We start from the raw sequence: 15,370 nt of genomic DNA, 5'->3' as shown, positions 1-15,370 counted from the left end.
TAGCCCCAATTCAACTTAACCAGAGTGCGCCTTGTCCTTTAGATTTAGTAAAACATTTATCACAGGGCGAGAGTTATTCTTTCTTTGTGGGGAAAAAAAAACCGCTGAAAGTACAGCGGCTCTGAAATAACCAAACAGGGTTGCGTGACAAAAGGAAAAATAACCTCTTGCTTCACTTTATGCAAAAGCTCAAGGTGAGATCCAGGTGTATTCACTCTGTACCATGACTGTGATTTCTGACATTCAGACTGAAAAACTCCATTACCACAGCACGGTCCTTTTCCTTTCATCCACACACCTTATCAGCCAATGGGAACGTGAGGCAGCCGCATCAACCAATGGCAGTGCAGGGCAGCCTCATTGACCAGTTGCATTGTGGGGTGCCCTTGTTGACCAGTAGAAGCACAGGGCAACCTCGTCAACCAACGGAACCACACGAAAGCCTCATCAACCAAAGGCAGCGTGGGTCATGTAGAAACAGGCGATCACACCCTAAATGTGCTCTCTGATGCCGCAAATGTGCACCACTTCAACCCCTCTGACACACGTGCTCCACGAGCTGCCATCTGCACTTCTTTCTACCTGATCAGAGCTGCGGATTGGAGAAGGAATGGCCAAAAATGATACACTGTCGAATCTGACCAGCTGATGCACACTGCAGCCTTCTCACAATGCACTGACTGCTGTAACATCCGAGCAATTCAACAACGTCAAAAACACTTGCTGAGCTTCTCACAGCATTCTCGCTCAAAGAAATGCCAGTTAGCAGCAACACTGTACAAATATAATATGATTATTTTTTGCCGTTGTTATTGGCAAAATATTAGTGGAAATGAGTAATTGTTCATTAATAATGCAATTAATAATTTCCCATTACTGTTTTTTTAATGTCAAAGTTTGGCAGAGGTCTTGTCTTTATCCATGGAGGACTGAAAAGTCATTTGTTTTCCTGGCACTATATAATGGCTGAAGGCATTCACACATGAAGGAAATATGTCACATGTCAGAGGGTGACAAAACCCCTCACACCTCATACATCACAGGTAAATGAGGGGCAAGCTTCCCTCGCCATCATCACAAGTGACATCACAAGTGACCCTTAGCAACAAGGAGACAGTGCCACACCCCCCACACTCACCCATAGCAACTTGGCCACAATGACATGCTACTTATACCAATAACATCATCTTCACAGTGACACAGAGGAGAAACAAATCACAGTATCCTGTCTGTGTGCCAGACATTCAACAGAGGAATTTCTCTGTCCTTGTCCTTGCCTCTCTCTGTGTCCCTGTTTTCTCTCTCTTTCTCTCTCTCATTAAAGCAAAATACCAGAAACACTGGTTTTGGCGCTGGATAGGTCCACTGATATCTGTATGTTATGGAGGTGCGATAGTGTCATATTTCAATGGCTCCACCCTGTCCGATTTAGGTTAGGAGCTCTGATTGATTGAGCGTTGCCTTCTTCAGTGTGGAGACGTTCTAACAGAAGAAGCAGATGTAATCAGGGCCTGATAACCTCTTGCCTGCACCATGACCGGTCAAACAAAACCTGATAAAAGACCAGGGAGATATCACTCCTAATAGTTTAAGCCACATGGACAGACAAACATCCACAAGCACACACACAAACACCTACATGCATGCATGCACACACACAAGCACACACACGCACACACAAAACACACCATCAGACCTCAGCCACCAATTACAAACTACACATGAGTCAAACTCAGGCTGCCTCTGTTTAATCTGAGGTTGCTGGCTGTCCCTGCTCTGAACACACACCTACTGAAAGACTTGCTTTTGATGTAGCAATTCACATCAAACACATTTTGGTTCACTTATTGATAATTCTATTACAGAGTGAATTTTGTAAAAAGTCATTATGAGTGAAGTGTAGAGTGGATGAAGACCATCACTCCTAATGTGGTGTTTTGATCTGTCCCCATTGCCCTGGCGTATATGCAAGGACATTACTCCGGTTTCTCAGGCCTGTGTGTCTACTGCGTTCACATCACCATTCGGTAATAATCACGCCTGTACACTCAGCATTGGTACACTGCAATTGCAATACATTTGGCCTGTCTTTTCACAACTATGCTTTAACTCAACGCTGGTGATTACATCAGCAAAACCACACGCAAACTGTGCGATAACACTTATGAAATAATAACTGTGCAAGCGGTTCTATTATGTGACATTATGCGCTCAGTCTCATTTGAGGTTGAGGAAAGGGGTTCTTTTAAGAAGGTAATATTAAAACCGCTGAAATGTCACTCCGAGCCGCTCTAGCTGTACAGTCCCAGAGCCATCAGAGAGATTCACGAGAGCCGCAGCTATTTTAAAAGCCATTTACCTCACAGGCAGCCATAAATCTGCAGTCTAAACCAACAGCCGTTACTCTGATATGCAGGACACTGCGGCCGGCACCGTCAGGCAGAGACACATAAAAGAAAATGTTTTGTCATTTTTTTTTTGGTCTTTTTTTCTTTTTTTTTTAAACCAAGGAGCTCTTCAAGGAAAAAAATCTAATGAAGCTTTAACAATCCACGTTAAAGAGCCCGTTTCCATTATTGCTTAATACAATTGGAGGGGGGAGCCAGAGAGTGAGGGGAGGGGAGGGTGGATGAGGGGTGGTGGTGATGAGTGGGGTGGGGGGGAGGGGGGGACGATACACAGCTCCGAGGTGTGTGACAGTCCCATTGTTCCGCTGTCTCATTTTCCGCTGCGAAGATGTGCTGGCGTTCACATCCCTCCCGTCGTCTGGGACCCCAAAAAAAAGAAAAAGAAAAACAAAGGCGGAGATTTTTGAACCGGCGGGATGCCTGTTTAGCGCGCCCTCCTCCTCTGCCCCACAAAAAATGCCCCTCCCGTGCAGCGCGGGATGCGAGAGGCGAGGCGGTTTTGGGGGAGAGGGCGGGCGGATTATGACGCTTCGCCCCGCCGCGAGCCTCACGGGGAGAAAAAGCAACCGCTCCGAAAAACGGCCCTGAGAAAAACTCCGCATGCGCCTCCGTTCTAGACAAACGCCTTGCCGGCACGATGGCAGCCTCGCCCGCTGAGGGTGCGAGAGCCGGGCTGGAGAGAGGGACCGAGCCGTGCGAGGGAGACCGAGCCCCGGGCCCGTCCCCCAAAAACGCGCCCCCACCCCACCCGCCGAGCGAGCGCCAGCCTACCTTAGGAGCCGGTCTTCACTCTGCAGGGAGGGAGGGCATTGCAGGGTCTCGGTGCAGACGCTCTGCGCAAAGCCCCACTCAGAGGAGAGCTCCAACATCAGCACTGCGCCTCGTCTCCTGCTCCAGCCGCCTCTCTCTTCCTCTCTTCCTCTCACTCCGTTTCTCCCTCTGCCTACCCTACCGCTTCCCCCGTCTCTCTCTCTCTCTCTCTCTCTCTCTCTCTCTCTCTCTCTGTCTTGGTCTCCCTCTCCCTCCTTCCCTCCCTCTCTCCTCTCCTCTGCTTTGCGGTGGAGGGGCCCTAGTTGAGTCATGCAGCTGAAGTAATCCGCTCTGACGGCTGGCGTTGTAGCGGGCCTATCTCGCGCTAATGTGCGGAGCTGCCTGGGGCGCTTCGCCCTGGAACTCCACAAGGCCCGGACGGGCGCTCCGTTCCAATAACTACCACCCAAATTACGCAGAGCGAGGGAACAGGGACCTCTCAGACGGGGGCACAAAGACGGAAGCAACGGGATTGTGCACAGGGGCCTGTTTATTTAATAATAAAAGTTTCCGCTTTGACAAAAGGTCTGAATGTCTGTAAGCCAACCAGCCTTAGTCAAACGAGGGGTCGAAGTAAAGTCCTTTAGCCATTAAAACAAGACAATGGTTCAAGACCACAGCTGCATAAATCTAGTCTTGTCTATTCTAGTATATTTAAGATGCAATTCCAACCAGATTTTCAAACAGCGATCAACAGTGTTGATTGGATTTTTCCATGCAGCTACCAGCAGCTGAAGACACAGGTGACGTCTCCGCAGGCTGGTTTTCAGTCCCGTACACCCTCCTTCACATGTCTCAGGAAGAGGCCTTTTAAACATTCATAATGTTTATTATGATTTATGAATATTTCATGGAGACAGAAACTAAATTGGGTTGGGGGGGAAGGGGGGTGGAGAAACAGCTTCATTAGGGAAAGGTTGCATACGCTAACGTTACAGAGATTGTTTAAAATTCATTCACCACACTTGCTGTAATTGGCAAAACTATTTGTTTTCCAAACACTTAAGACATCTGCTACTAGCCATTTAAAGAGCTCCCTGTGCTGTATTTTATGGTCTTTTCTTTAGGGTATAAAAATCTTGATTGTCTTTTTTTTATCTTGGTTCTGCATATTAACTGTCCTCAATAGAAAAAAGCAAGGCATGCCGTATATGATAGTACCACAAGGAGAAATGGGACACAAACGGGACACACTCCTCTCACACCCTACTCAGAACACACACCTTTTACACCCTACTCTGGACTCACACACGTTTTACACTGTTCTCTGGACACATACCTCTCACACCTTGCTCAGGAAATGATAGACAGATAAGAGAAACTGGATTAGATTAAATGAGGCGGTGTACCATAATGGTAAGGAGCAGGGCTTGTAACCAAAAGCTTGCTGGGGCACTGCTGCTGCTGTATCGTTAGGCAAGGTATTTATCCCAGAATTGCCTCAGTAAATATCCAGCTGCATAAATGGATAATGTGAAAACCGTAACCTATGTAAATTGCTCTGGATAAGGTCATCTGCTAATGGCTAATGTAATGTAAAGATTAGACTGGATTAGACTGGATAGATAGATAGATAGATAGAAAGAAAGATAAATAGATAGATAGATAGATAGATAGATAGATAGATAGATAGAGAGGCTGGCTGGATGCCCCCTGGAGGACCTCCACAGTGTTTGAGAGGACAGATGTTGCAGCACACTGACAGTCTTTCTCTCCGTCTGCTCTCTCTCAGATGCGTAACTGGATTTACCCATGCGGCAGATGTCCCCCACTCCCGGCAACTTACACTGGGCCCCACTCTGACATCTCATCATCACTCAAACAGCTGGATTTTATTTTACTGCGTGCAACAGTTACGTTCCCTGTGCCATCTGAAATCCACAACCTTCTGACCGTCACCCTCCTAACGCTTACAGCTGTACTCAAGTCTAGACTCTAGTTCTCTTATCATTACTCCACACCGCTACCCTCAGGTCCAGAGTCCAGTTCTCCAAACACTACTCCACGCCGCTGTCTTGAGTTCCAGAGTCAAGTTCCCTAATCACTACTGCACACCATTGGCCTCGAGTCCTGAGCCCATCTCAACATTGCTACCCTCAGGTCCTGAGTCTAGCACTCTAACCACTACTCCTGCCAACAGGTCCAAAACCCAGCATTTCAACCACAACTTTACACTGCTGATAATGCTGATCAACATGGGGTTTGAGACATGCGTGCGTGCGCACACACACACACAAACACACGCACACACACACACACACACACACACACAGAGGCTACGTTTCATGAGAAATCATCATCAGAGGTTTGACGCTAAAGAGCAGATACAGGTGTGGCTGAAACATGCCACACGCTCATCAGCTCATAATCCATTTTAATCAAAGCCGAGATTCATTTTCCAAAACAAACACCTATCCAAACCCGTGTGGACCTTCACCCTATCTGCATACAAACCAGTCCCATCCACAGCCCTCCTCTTTTCTGTCTGTTCCAGCTATTACAGAATTGGCAAATCGTCAACTTAATTTCCTCTTCCAGTTTCGACAGCATTTGGAGAACAGATTTAATTCAATATAAACCATATGGCCGCATCTGGGACAGGGACGGAGTGAGGGAAATGGGGATTCATCGTAAATGAATTCTAATTTGTCTCAGTTTTCGGCGCGATAGCATCTCCCTGTCAACCTCAGTTAAATTGACTTTTTTTTTACGGGGGGAGAGATGACACAAGCGCAAGTTGGGGTCTTGACAGCCATTAAGACCCATGGTGCCAGGGGTCTAATTCCCATTGTTCCCAAACCATCAGACTCAATTAGGTCTGTCCCACTCTAATGTGAGGGGAGTGGGAGTGACATGCGCTAAACGGGTAATTACCGCCTTACTGTAATCTGCATGACAATGGCTGTGAGTGACAGACAGGGGAACACTTGAGACAGTGGCACTGCCCCTCGCCTGAAAAACAGCGGAGATCAGGTGGGGAAAAAAGTGAAAGTCCTTGTGTGTACGTGCTGTGTCTGTGCTTGCTGTGGGGTGTACGTGCTGTGTCTGTGCTTGCTGTGGAGTGTGTGTTGTGTCTGTGCTTGCCGTGGGGTGTATGTGTTGTGTCTGTGCTTGCTGTGGGGTGTACGTGTTGTGTCTGTGCTTGCTGTGGGGTGTACGTGTTGTGTCTGTGCTTGCTGTGGGGTGTGCTTGCAGTTTCTCTGTTGAGGTCTGGATAAAGTTACATCAGTTTCAGTAAACCACACGGGCAGAGTGACAGTAATCTCTCTCCCCCTCTCTCTCTCTCTCACACACACACACACACACACCCATGAACTCAGATACACACATGCCTGCACACACAACGAAACACACATATACACATACACACACCTTACAAAACGCACATATACACTGTTTCACACAGGCCTTTGTCGTGATGTCAGGGTCTTTATTTCCTGTTGTGTTTAAAGTGCCCCGATAGCCCCTCAGTATGACAATGTGCGGTCAGTGTCCATTGGTCACACCAGGGCCGGCCCGGCTGCTCTGCTGCTGTTGCCATGGTAACCCTAAAGCTCTGGGTTCGCTGTTTGGCAGGGTGACTGGGGGTGAGCCAGTCCCAAACCTTTACACTCAATGTGAGTGTTTGACATCAGAACTACATCCCACAGGAGGAGGTCACACCTTTACACACGATGAGTGCATAGTATCAGAGCTACACCTGCTTCCTTGATGATTCTCTGTGCATGGAAAATCTCTGCTTGTCTCAGGGGAAGAGGAGGAGTTTCCTGTACCAGTTCTACAGGGTAAGAACACCTCTGTCCTGAGTTCCAACAACGTTATAGAATCTTTAATACTATACTGTAAGAACACCTCTGTCCTGAGTTCCAACAACGTTATAGAATCTTTAATACTATACTGTAAGAACATCTCTGTCCTGAGTTCCAGCAACGTTATAGAATCTTTAATAATATACTGTAAGAACACCTCTGTCCTGAGTTCCAACAACGTTATAGAATCTTTAATAATATACTGTAAGAACACCTCTGTCCTGAGTTCCAACAACGTTATAGAATCTTTAATAATATACTGTAAGAACACCTCTGTCCTTAGGTTCTACAGCTTTAAAGCTGTTACAATACTATACTGTAAGAACACCTCCATCCTGACATCCTACTATTTAAAAGCAGTTACAATACAAACAAAAAATGAACACTTAGTATAATCAGTTATTATTCTGATTATACTACCATCCCACCCCCACACCACAGTTCAGCGTGACTATGATAAAATGATACAGGGAGGAACTCACAGCGTATGTTAAAACGATCAAAAGGGTAGATATTCATTAAAGAGCTCAGAACTAGCCACTACAAAAAGATGACTGATGCAGAAAATATGCCAGTCATGCCAGGAGAGGGGCCCTCAGCTCCAGCTGCAGCTCAATATGTGGTCACATGTTACAGCATGAAGGACAAATAGCAAGTACCCTGTACTGTGGAAACTGCCGAAAAAGACAGACTACTTTTAAATGGTTTAATTACATTTATATTTGCTGTTACATGTAATCACTGGTTAATTGTGTGGCAGTGCAGCAAAGTGGTCAGGAGCAGGATTTATAACCGAAAGGTTGCTGGTTCGATTCCCTGCTGGGACGCTGCTCTCATGCTCTTGGGTGAGGTACTTAACCTAGAATTGCCTCAGCAAATATCCAGCTGTATAAATGGGTGACAGAAAAAAAAAAAAAAAATTAATGTAAGTTGCTCTGGATAAGAGTGTCTGCTAAATGCCAGTAATGTAACTGATTGTTTCTTATCAACTTAACTTTTTAATTCGTGTGTGTATATGTCTCTTACATTGAATATGTCCCTACATACGACGCATGTTTTCTTCTGCTCGTAGTTGTAATGCTGGTCATTATTGCTTTGGCAACACAGCCTTTGTTTGTCGTGCCAGTAAAGCGCCACTGAATTGAACTGAATTGAATTGAACTGACCTGAACCGCACCGCACTGAGAGAGGCTGCGAAATAATGCATGAAGCCGAAGCCTCCTGTCTGGAACAGCTGGATGGAAATGCAGTAAAGCACAGCATGCTCGACCTCTCAGAGCCGTGACCGTTCGCACAGCCCACGGTCAGAGCAGAGGCGTGGAAGGGGGACAGACAGGCAGCAGGACAGAGGGACAGACGGGCAGACAGACTGGACCGCCGCCCTGTGGTCACTGCTGGATAGTGGGAGATTGCTCTGCACAGAGTCGCATTGCTCCCGATTTATAATCATTCATCTCCTGTGGCGGTGATATTATGTCTAGGGTGGCAGTGTAGCATAGTGTTAAGGAGCAGGACTCTTAACTGAAAGGCTGCCAGTTCGATTCCCCACTGGGGCACTGCTATTGTACCCTTGGGAAAAGTACTTAACCCAGAGTTGCCTCAGTAAATGTCCAGCTGTATACATGGGTAACATAAAAAATTGTAACCTATGTAAATCTCCCTGGATAAGAACGTCTGCTAAAATGCCAATAATGTAATGTTTTTATTGTTAAGTACACATGCTTTTTTCCTTGTACATTGCAACACTTCAGCATCAACAGAACACTGTAATTCACATTTAAGTAGTTACAAAACAAAGTGTAATTCTTTCACAATTCTTGACCCAAAGATGTAACAGTACTTTGAAAAGGCTTGCGAGCTGTACACAAAAATGTAACTCGGGCCAGTGAATCAGAGTGGATTTGGGGAGTGTGAAGAAAAGAGAGAGAGAGACAGAGAGAAGCAGAGAGAGAGACGGAGACAGAGAGAGAGAGCCCAGTTTTTGACTTGTTATGCAGGCCCCCTGTGAGTTTTATGCCGTGCATGAGTTCCTATTGATAAAAGAGGGATTACTGAAGTCTGGGCACTCTCTCTCTCCCCAGCGCCGGCCGGGCTTTGCTCCAAACAGAGAGTGGGAAGAAGGGGCGCCTGCGTCCTCTCCCGAATCTGTATTCCAAGCTCGCGCCGTCATTCAGAAACATCACTACCTTCCTCCATTCCCCCTCTCATCTTTTTTCAGTGGGAGAGAAGCTCCCAAACATGTATAAATTATTTAGATTTTTTTTTTACAAAGGAGGAAAAAAAAGTGCTTAACATTGCAGTTTGTGTAAAAAGCGGATATAAAAATTCCATGGGAAGTAAGAGTCAGGCCAGGACGTAGAGAGGGAAGAATTAATCTTATCTTCTGTATGCAGACAGCAAGGAACGAGACATATAAACAGAATCTAAAATGGCACTGTAGAATATTTAATACACGCCACAAACTTTGTAGGGGCCGAGGTGATTTGCGGTGATGCTGAGCATCGTTCATATTTTTTTCATTTGGATGAACAGCAGAAGCATTGTCCTTGTGGGGTAGGAATGTCAGGTTCCTGATATCACTGTATTTGGACATAATGCAGATGCACGGATACAGAATATGTGAGTTCTCCGCAATGGGAGATTTCTGATACAGGACTCTGACAGCCATCCTCTATACAACCTGATTCCGGTGTGTAGCATCAGCAAAACCTTTCATGCAGGAGAGCCAGCACACACACACACACACACACACACACACACACACACGCACGCACGCACGCACACACACATATACACACATATGCGCGCACACACACACACAGACACACACACACACAGACGCACACGCACACACTCACACACACACACATGCGCACACGCATGCATACACACATGAATTGTCCTCCAATCAAGCACGGAAATGGATTCCATAAATTCTACCGATATTCTTCTTTAAAGACTCTCTTTGTCCCTCTCATTTCATTCTCTCTCTCCCTCTCTCTCTCTCTCTCCCTCTCTGTCTCTCTCTCCCTCCCTCTCTCTCTCTCTGTCTCTCTCTCTCTCTCCCTCCCCTCACTGCAGGCCCATGCAGGCAGCGGGAGCAGGCTGGCAGCGTCTGCTCCTCTGACTGGCCAGAGGCCTGCTGCGTCCCTGGCTAATCCCTGGCCGGCCGGCCTGGCAGGAACGAGGCCCAGGGATACCCCCCGAACAACGACGGACGCGCTATCCGAGTTTAATCTGGGCCAGGGATACCGGGAGAGAGGCTCATTACTGACACTAATGGTCTCTCCAGTCCCGCGGGAGGAAATCCACATATCCAGAATATTCATCTCCTGAGACGCTCATAAGGACATTCGTCTGTCACTTTGAATCAGGGGGAATGGGTTCTATGGGTCTCCTGGGCTTGTCACTGCCTCATTGTCTATTCTGACCTACCAGGCGCTGCACTGAAAATGCTCTCCAAAAATAGTAAACTACACCCCTGCATTCCAGTGTGGTGTTTCTATAGAGGAACGGCTAAATGAGGGTGAGCCAATATTTTTTTGACTTGTCAGATCTGAGTCTTGAAGGCAGTGTGTTTACTGTGCTCTAGATCCACTGGAGTTTGGATTCTGTTTTCTCGCTGCTTACCTCAAAACCTTTTAGCGCTGCCGCAAATCACTGTGGACGATTCCTGTTCCAGTGAATTTGAGTTTTATGGTAATGAGATTTTGCAGGAGTGTTCTGCCTCCTGTGGAAAGTAAGCAGGGCAAAAAAACAGTAGCGAGCAACTTATGCCCTACGGCTTCTGGCAATAAGCTCTTTCAGGAAGCTCTCATCCCAAAGCAACCATATAGAGGATATTCTCCATCATCTCCATCGCTGTCATCACCATCAGCACCACCACTACCAGCACCACCATCATCATCATCATCATCATCATCATCATTATCACCCACTCTCTCCAGCATCACACCCCATCCAGCTCTGCCCCACCCTTCTATCCCCTGCTCTACTGTGCCCTGTTTGCCCCGCCCCTCTCGAACCCCCCCCACAGTGAATGATTTAAACTTTTTCCACTCCTTGTCAGATGGTAAAAACATGTTAATGAAGAGCAGACATGATAAATTATTTCCTCCAGGCGATGCATCACATATAATCAAATGAATAGCTCCCTTAGCATTCTCTCTCTTGCTTTCCGCTTTCTGTCTCTCCCTTTCTCTCCATCTCCCTCCGTCTCTCGATTTCAGTGGTGTGAGATAAATCTGTTTCAGTGTGGAGCAGTGACACATGCAGGAGAAATGTTTCACTGAAATCAGAACAAGTATAAGATATGGAGTGTCAGATACCTGTGATTCACACAGAATGAAGCGCCCTTACACAGCCTGTATTCAGAAAACACTCTTACCTTGTCTATATTCACAAAGCACATTTACACCATCTGTATTCACAAATCACACTTACATCGCCTGTATTCACAAAGCACCCTTACACTGTCTGTATTCACAAAGCACCCTTGCACTATATTCTCAAAGCATACTTAAACTTGAGTCACACATGTTGGAGGTCTAACTGCAGCTTTGCCCTCAGGTTCAGAGTAGACCCTTTTGAATTTTCCATACATTTACCACATGCTGATAGTATCAGCCATGCATTGTCTAAAATTCATGTTACAGCCCCTTAGCTCACAGTCAGAGAGCTAGAATTAATGAGAACTTTAGCTAGAGCACATTGATCTGTTCGTATAAATAAAAAGACACATGAAACAGATCCTTTATCCTCATTTAAAATGTTTCCTAAAAACAGAAGACCCAGATTTCTCTGTTGTACTGAAGACATTCATTATCTGGGACAAAAACCTGCACTGCATGTGTGAGAATATACCCACTGGAATGGGAGACAACCAGGTAACAACCCAGCTAGCATGGAGTATTCTCTTGTTCTGATAATGCTGCTACAGGACTACAGAGACATCCCAGGAATTTCATGTGATATCTGGGACATGTCTTCTCCAGTGCTGTGCCCTGTCTTTTCAGCCCTGTGACAGAGGTGTGCTAAAGGCAGGTAACCTCATAGTGCCAAACACGTAACACAGTATCAGTATGTGTAAATTTGCAGTGAATCCATGGATCTGAGTGTGGCAGGATTCATTCAGCCAGGAAAACATGTCTCTTCCCTCCTGTCAGCTCTGAGATCACCACTACCCAGCATTCCTCTGGGCTGTTTACAGAGCCATCATGGACACTGAACTATGGTTATAAGTTTGTGTAAGTATGTGTGTGTGTGAGAGTGTCTGCGTATGTTTGTGTGTGTGTGTGTGTGTGTGTGTGTGTGTGTGTGTGAGTGTGTGGGTGTATCTGTGAGTGTGTGTAAGTATGTGTGTGAGAGTGTCTGTGTGTATCTGTGTGTGCATGTGTGTGTGTGAGAGAGAGAGAATCTGTTTGTATTTGTGTGTGTGTGTAAGTGTGTGTGTGTGTGTGTGTGTGTGTAGGTGAAAATGCTATCTGGACAGTGGCTGAACAGAGACCTAACAGTCTGCAGGCAGTGATGGGCACAGCATTGTTCTGGTCTGTGTACTGCTCCCTTCCCCTGCACTGCTTACGTCTGCTTGATGTTTCTGTTCCACACCTCCTCTCCTCCTCACCTCACCTGTCTATTCCCTCTCTCCCTCTTTTCTTTCACTTCCACTCCTGTTGTCCTGTGCTCCTCCTCTCCCTCCCTCCCTCTGACCTGCACAGTACAGAGCACAGCAGCAGCTGACACTCTGATTGGTCGGAGCCTCTTTGTTAAAAGCTGAGCTTTTTTTTCTTCTTCTTCAGTTCCTTTCCCAGCACAGTACAGCTTCTCTGTGCTAGTGACCAGATCTTGGACATCGGCCAAGTACCTATTAAGACATACTCAAGGCAGCCTGGCATTTCATGATTACTGTCTTCATTTAAGCAATTGTCACAAAAAACATCTAAAGTGCACCGTGATGACTGGTCTACTCAAAATGCAAGATTTTACTTTTATTCTCTGTAATTAGCCAAACCTATTGTAACAAGAATCCGGAAAACATAAGCAACCAAGTGTGGTGGTGCTATCAAGGGAAATTGTTTGTTTTCATATGAGGCGAGTGTGTGTGGAACAGCTGCATTGGTTCGGAGAATGATACATTCTACCACACCTTTTTGTGTCATCACTGATTGTGGTTGGTCGCCCTCAGTGCTGCTTATCCAATAAAACACAAACTTCAATGTGACCTGAGGGATTTGCACTTTCCTGCATCTGAGTGCTCTCAAGCTTTCTTCAGCCCCACCCCTGCTTCCGTTCTAAGGCTGGCATTGGCTGTCCACTTCCCTAAGATGCTATCGGGCAGATCAGCTGTTCAGAGATGCCCTCTGACTGGCAGGGTCTCCTGAAGGGCGGGCCCTCACCACACAGCTGCATACAACCGGCGTGCATAGGACTAATAAAAGTGTTTCCTTGCTGAAATTTCCTTTAACCCTTGATATTCTACATCCTTTTTACATTTCTCTCTGCTTTTCTTGAGTTTGGTCTACAGTCTGATTTTATAACTTCTGATTGTACTGTTCCACATGACTGTTAAATTCTTCACACTAGTCAAACATCTCAGTGGCTCTTCTTATTAGAAGACATTCCTGTCTCCCCCATTCCTCTGCCTGTTCTCCAGGGGATAAATTATAACCACGGCGCAGGCACTTGAAATCCGCACAGCGACACCTCACCACTAAACGAAATCATGCGCTAGCAGTCCGTGAGCAGACACAAGTGTTCGCTTTGGTCTTGGAAAGTATATCCTCAGAGCAGACATCTTGCCTTTTGTTCCGAAGGCGGGCAGGCTGCCATGGGCGACATGAGGACCCCCGGCCACCTACGCACTCGGCCGCCCGCCGCCCTGGTCCCCGCCCGCTGCCGTTCTGCATCTCGTTAATCTCCGGGGAGCTCATTTGCATATCGACGGGAAGCGTTGGCTGCAGTGCCATCTAGTGAGACAGTTCCCTTGGTTTATTTATAACTGTAATCATGAGTCGCTCCCCCCACCCACACATATTCAAAAAGGCTGGGGAGCCTCTGATTGCTCTGCGCTGGAGTCTGCTGCCCAGAGGTTCTTACCGCCAACACTGAAGCACAGTGGCTACTGTCTTGCTGCTGCCACTGAATCAATCACTGAATCAATGACACCTGACGCCCTATCACACAATCACTGAATCACAAATTCACTCAGAACTGAGGCTGAATCACAGAGTCACTAGCACCTGACACTGAATCACAGAATCACGAGTACCTGATCCTGAATCACGGATTCAAAAGGCAACTGACTTTGTGCAATTTTACACATAATACAACATTATTGCCATTTAGCAGATGCTCTTATCCAGAGCGACTTACATAGGTTACACTTTTTATGTGTTATCCATTTATATAGCTGAACCTTTACTGAGGCAATCCTGGATTAAGTACCTTGCCCAAGGGTAAAATGGCAGTGCCCCAGTAGGGACTCGAACCAGCAACCTGTCAACCCGCCATCCCAAAGTAAAAACACATTGTACCTGCCTTTGTTTTCGCTTGCTTACATTTAATTACAGGAGTTTTAATGGCTACAAGGATGATCGGGATAACAATCAGCATCGTAATCATATACCGTTTACTGGTGAGAGGAAGCCATGTACGCTGTGCAATGAGGCAGTGAGATTTAGTGCCGACGCCTGGCCTCTCGTTGTGAAGTAGCAACAAGCACGCGTGAGGTTAACGACCTGCCGGGTCCGCGGGGCACCGAGAACCGCTTGATCTTAATGGAAAAATTACTCTGGGACGGCGTCGGGGTTTTTTGATGTCTTTAGCTGGGATGAATGGTGAACAATGCAGATGTCACTTTATTGCTTGGATCTAATGGGAGACAGATGTCCCTGCGATTATACCCCGTGGCATCTGTGCGCAGTTAATGCGCCCGCCACCGCTCTGATGATGATGCCTCGAACCAGCGTCGGGACGCCCCTGACTGGCTGTCTCCAAGCCGACCTGTGCCAGGAGTCCGGGCCAAGCGCACGTTTCCAGAACTACCCTCTCTGCACACGCACACAGGGCCTGGGCCCTCTGGAGCTCTGCCTTTTGCCCCTCCTCCACAGCCCAGGGAGCCAATCACAGCGAGGATTGAGCCTGCATGTGTGGCAGCTGCTAATAAAATGGGTAATAAAATACTTCTGGGCTTTAACTCAATGCAGAGCTTTGACTCAGGCTGCACTGTGGGACTGTGGGAGGTTGGACGGAGACTGATGGCTTTGACTCAGACTGTGGGAGGTTTGACTCAGACTGCCGCAGCTCTGGGCAGTATGGGATGCACATACAGGACCCCCACCACCC

At 46.8% G+C, this 15,370-nt stretch overlaps 1 protein-coding gene across 18 annotated transcripts in view; it reads right to left on the bottom strand.

Annotated features, from left to right (window-relative positions):
• The window catches only part of LOC118771629 (CUGBP Elav-like family member 2), a 122,783-nt gene that overhangs the window by 70,605 nt on the left and 36,808 nt on the right, over positions 1–15,370 (bottom strand). For 17 of the 18 annotated variants that reach the window (XM_036519616.1, XM_036519637.1, XM_036519638.1 and 14 more), the window contains exon 1: positions 3,180–3,332. The exons of the other annotated variant lie outside the window; for it this stretch is intronic. In XM_036519616.1, the coding sequence (XP_036375509.1) occupies positions 3,180–3,277 (98 nt within the window). In that variant the 5' untranslated portion in view covers positions 3,278–3,332. Of the gene's footprint in view, positions 1–3,179; positions 3,333–15,370 lie in introns of those variants that run through there. 18 annotated transcript variants of the gene reach the window in all.

Source organism: Megalops cyprinoides, chromosome 25 (genome assembly GCF_013368585.1).
Source record: "Megalops cyprinoides isolate fMegCyp1 chromosome 25, fMegCyp1.pri, whole genome shotgun sequence".
Taxonomy (NCBI): domain Eukaryota; kingdom Metazoa; phylum Chordata; class Actinopteri; order Elopiformes; family Megalopidae; genus Megalops; species Megalops cyprinoides.
Note: the sequence above shows the minus strand (reverse complement) of the source record. Positions and strands in the feature narration are given on the sequence as shown.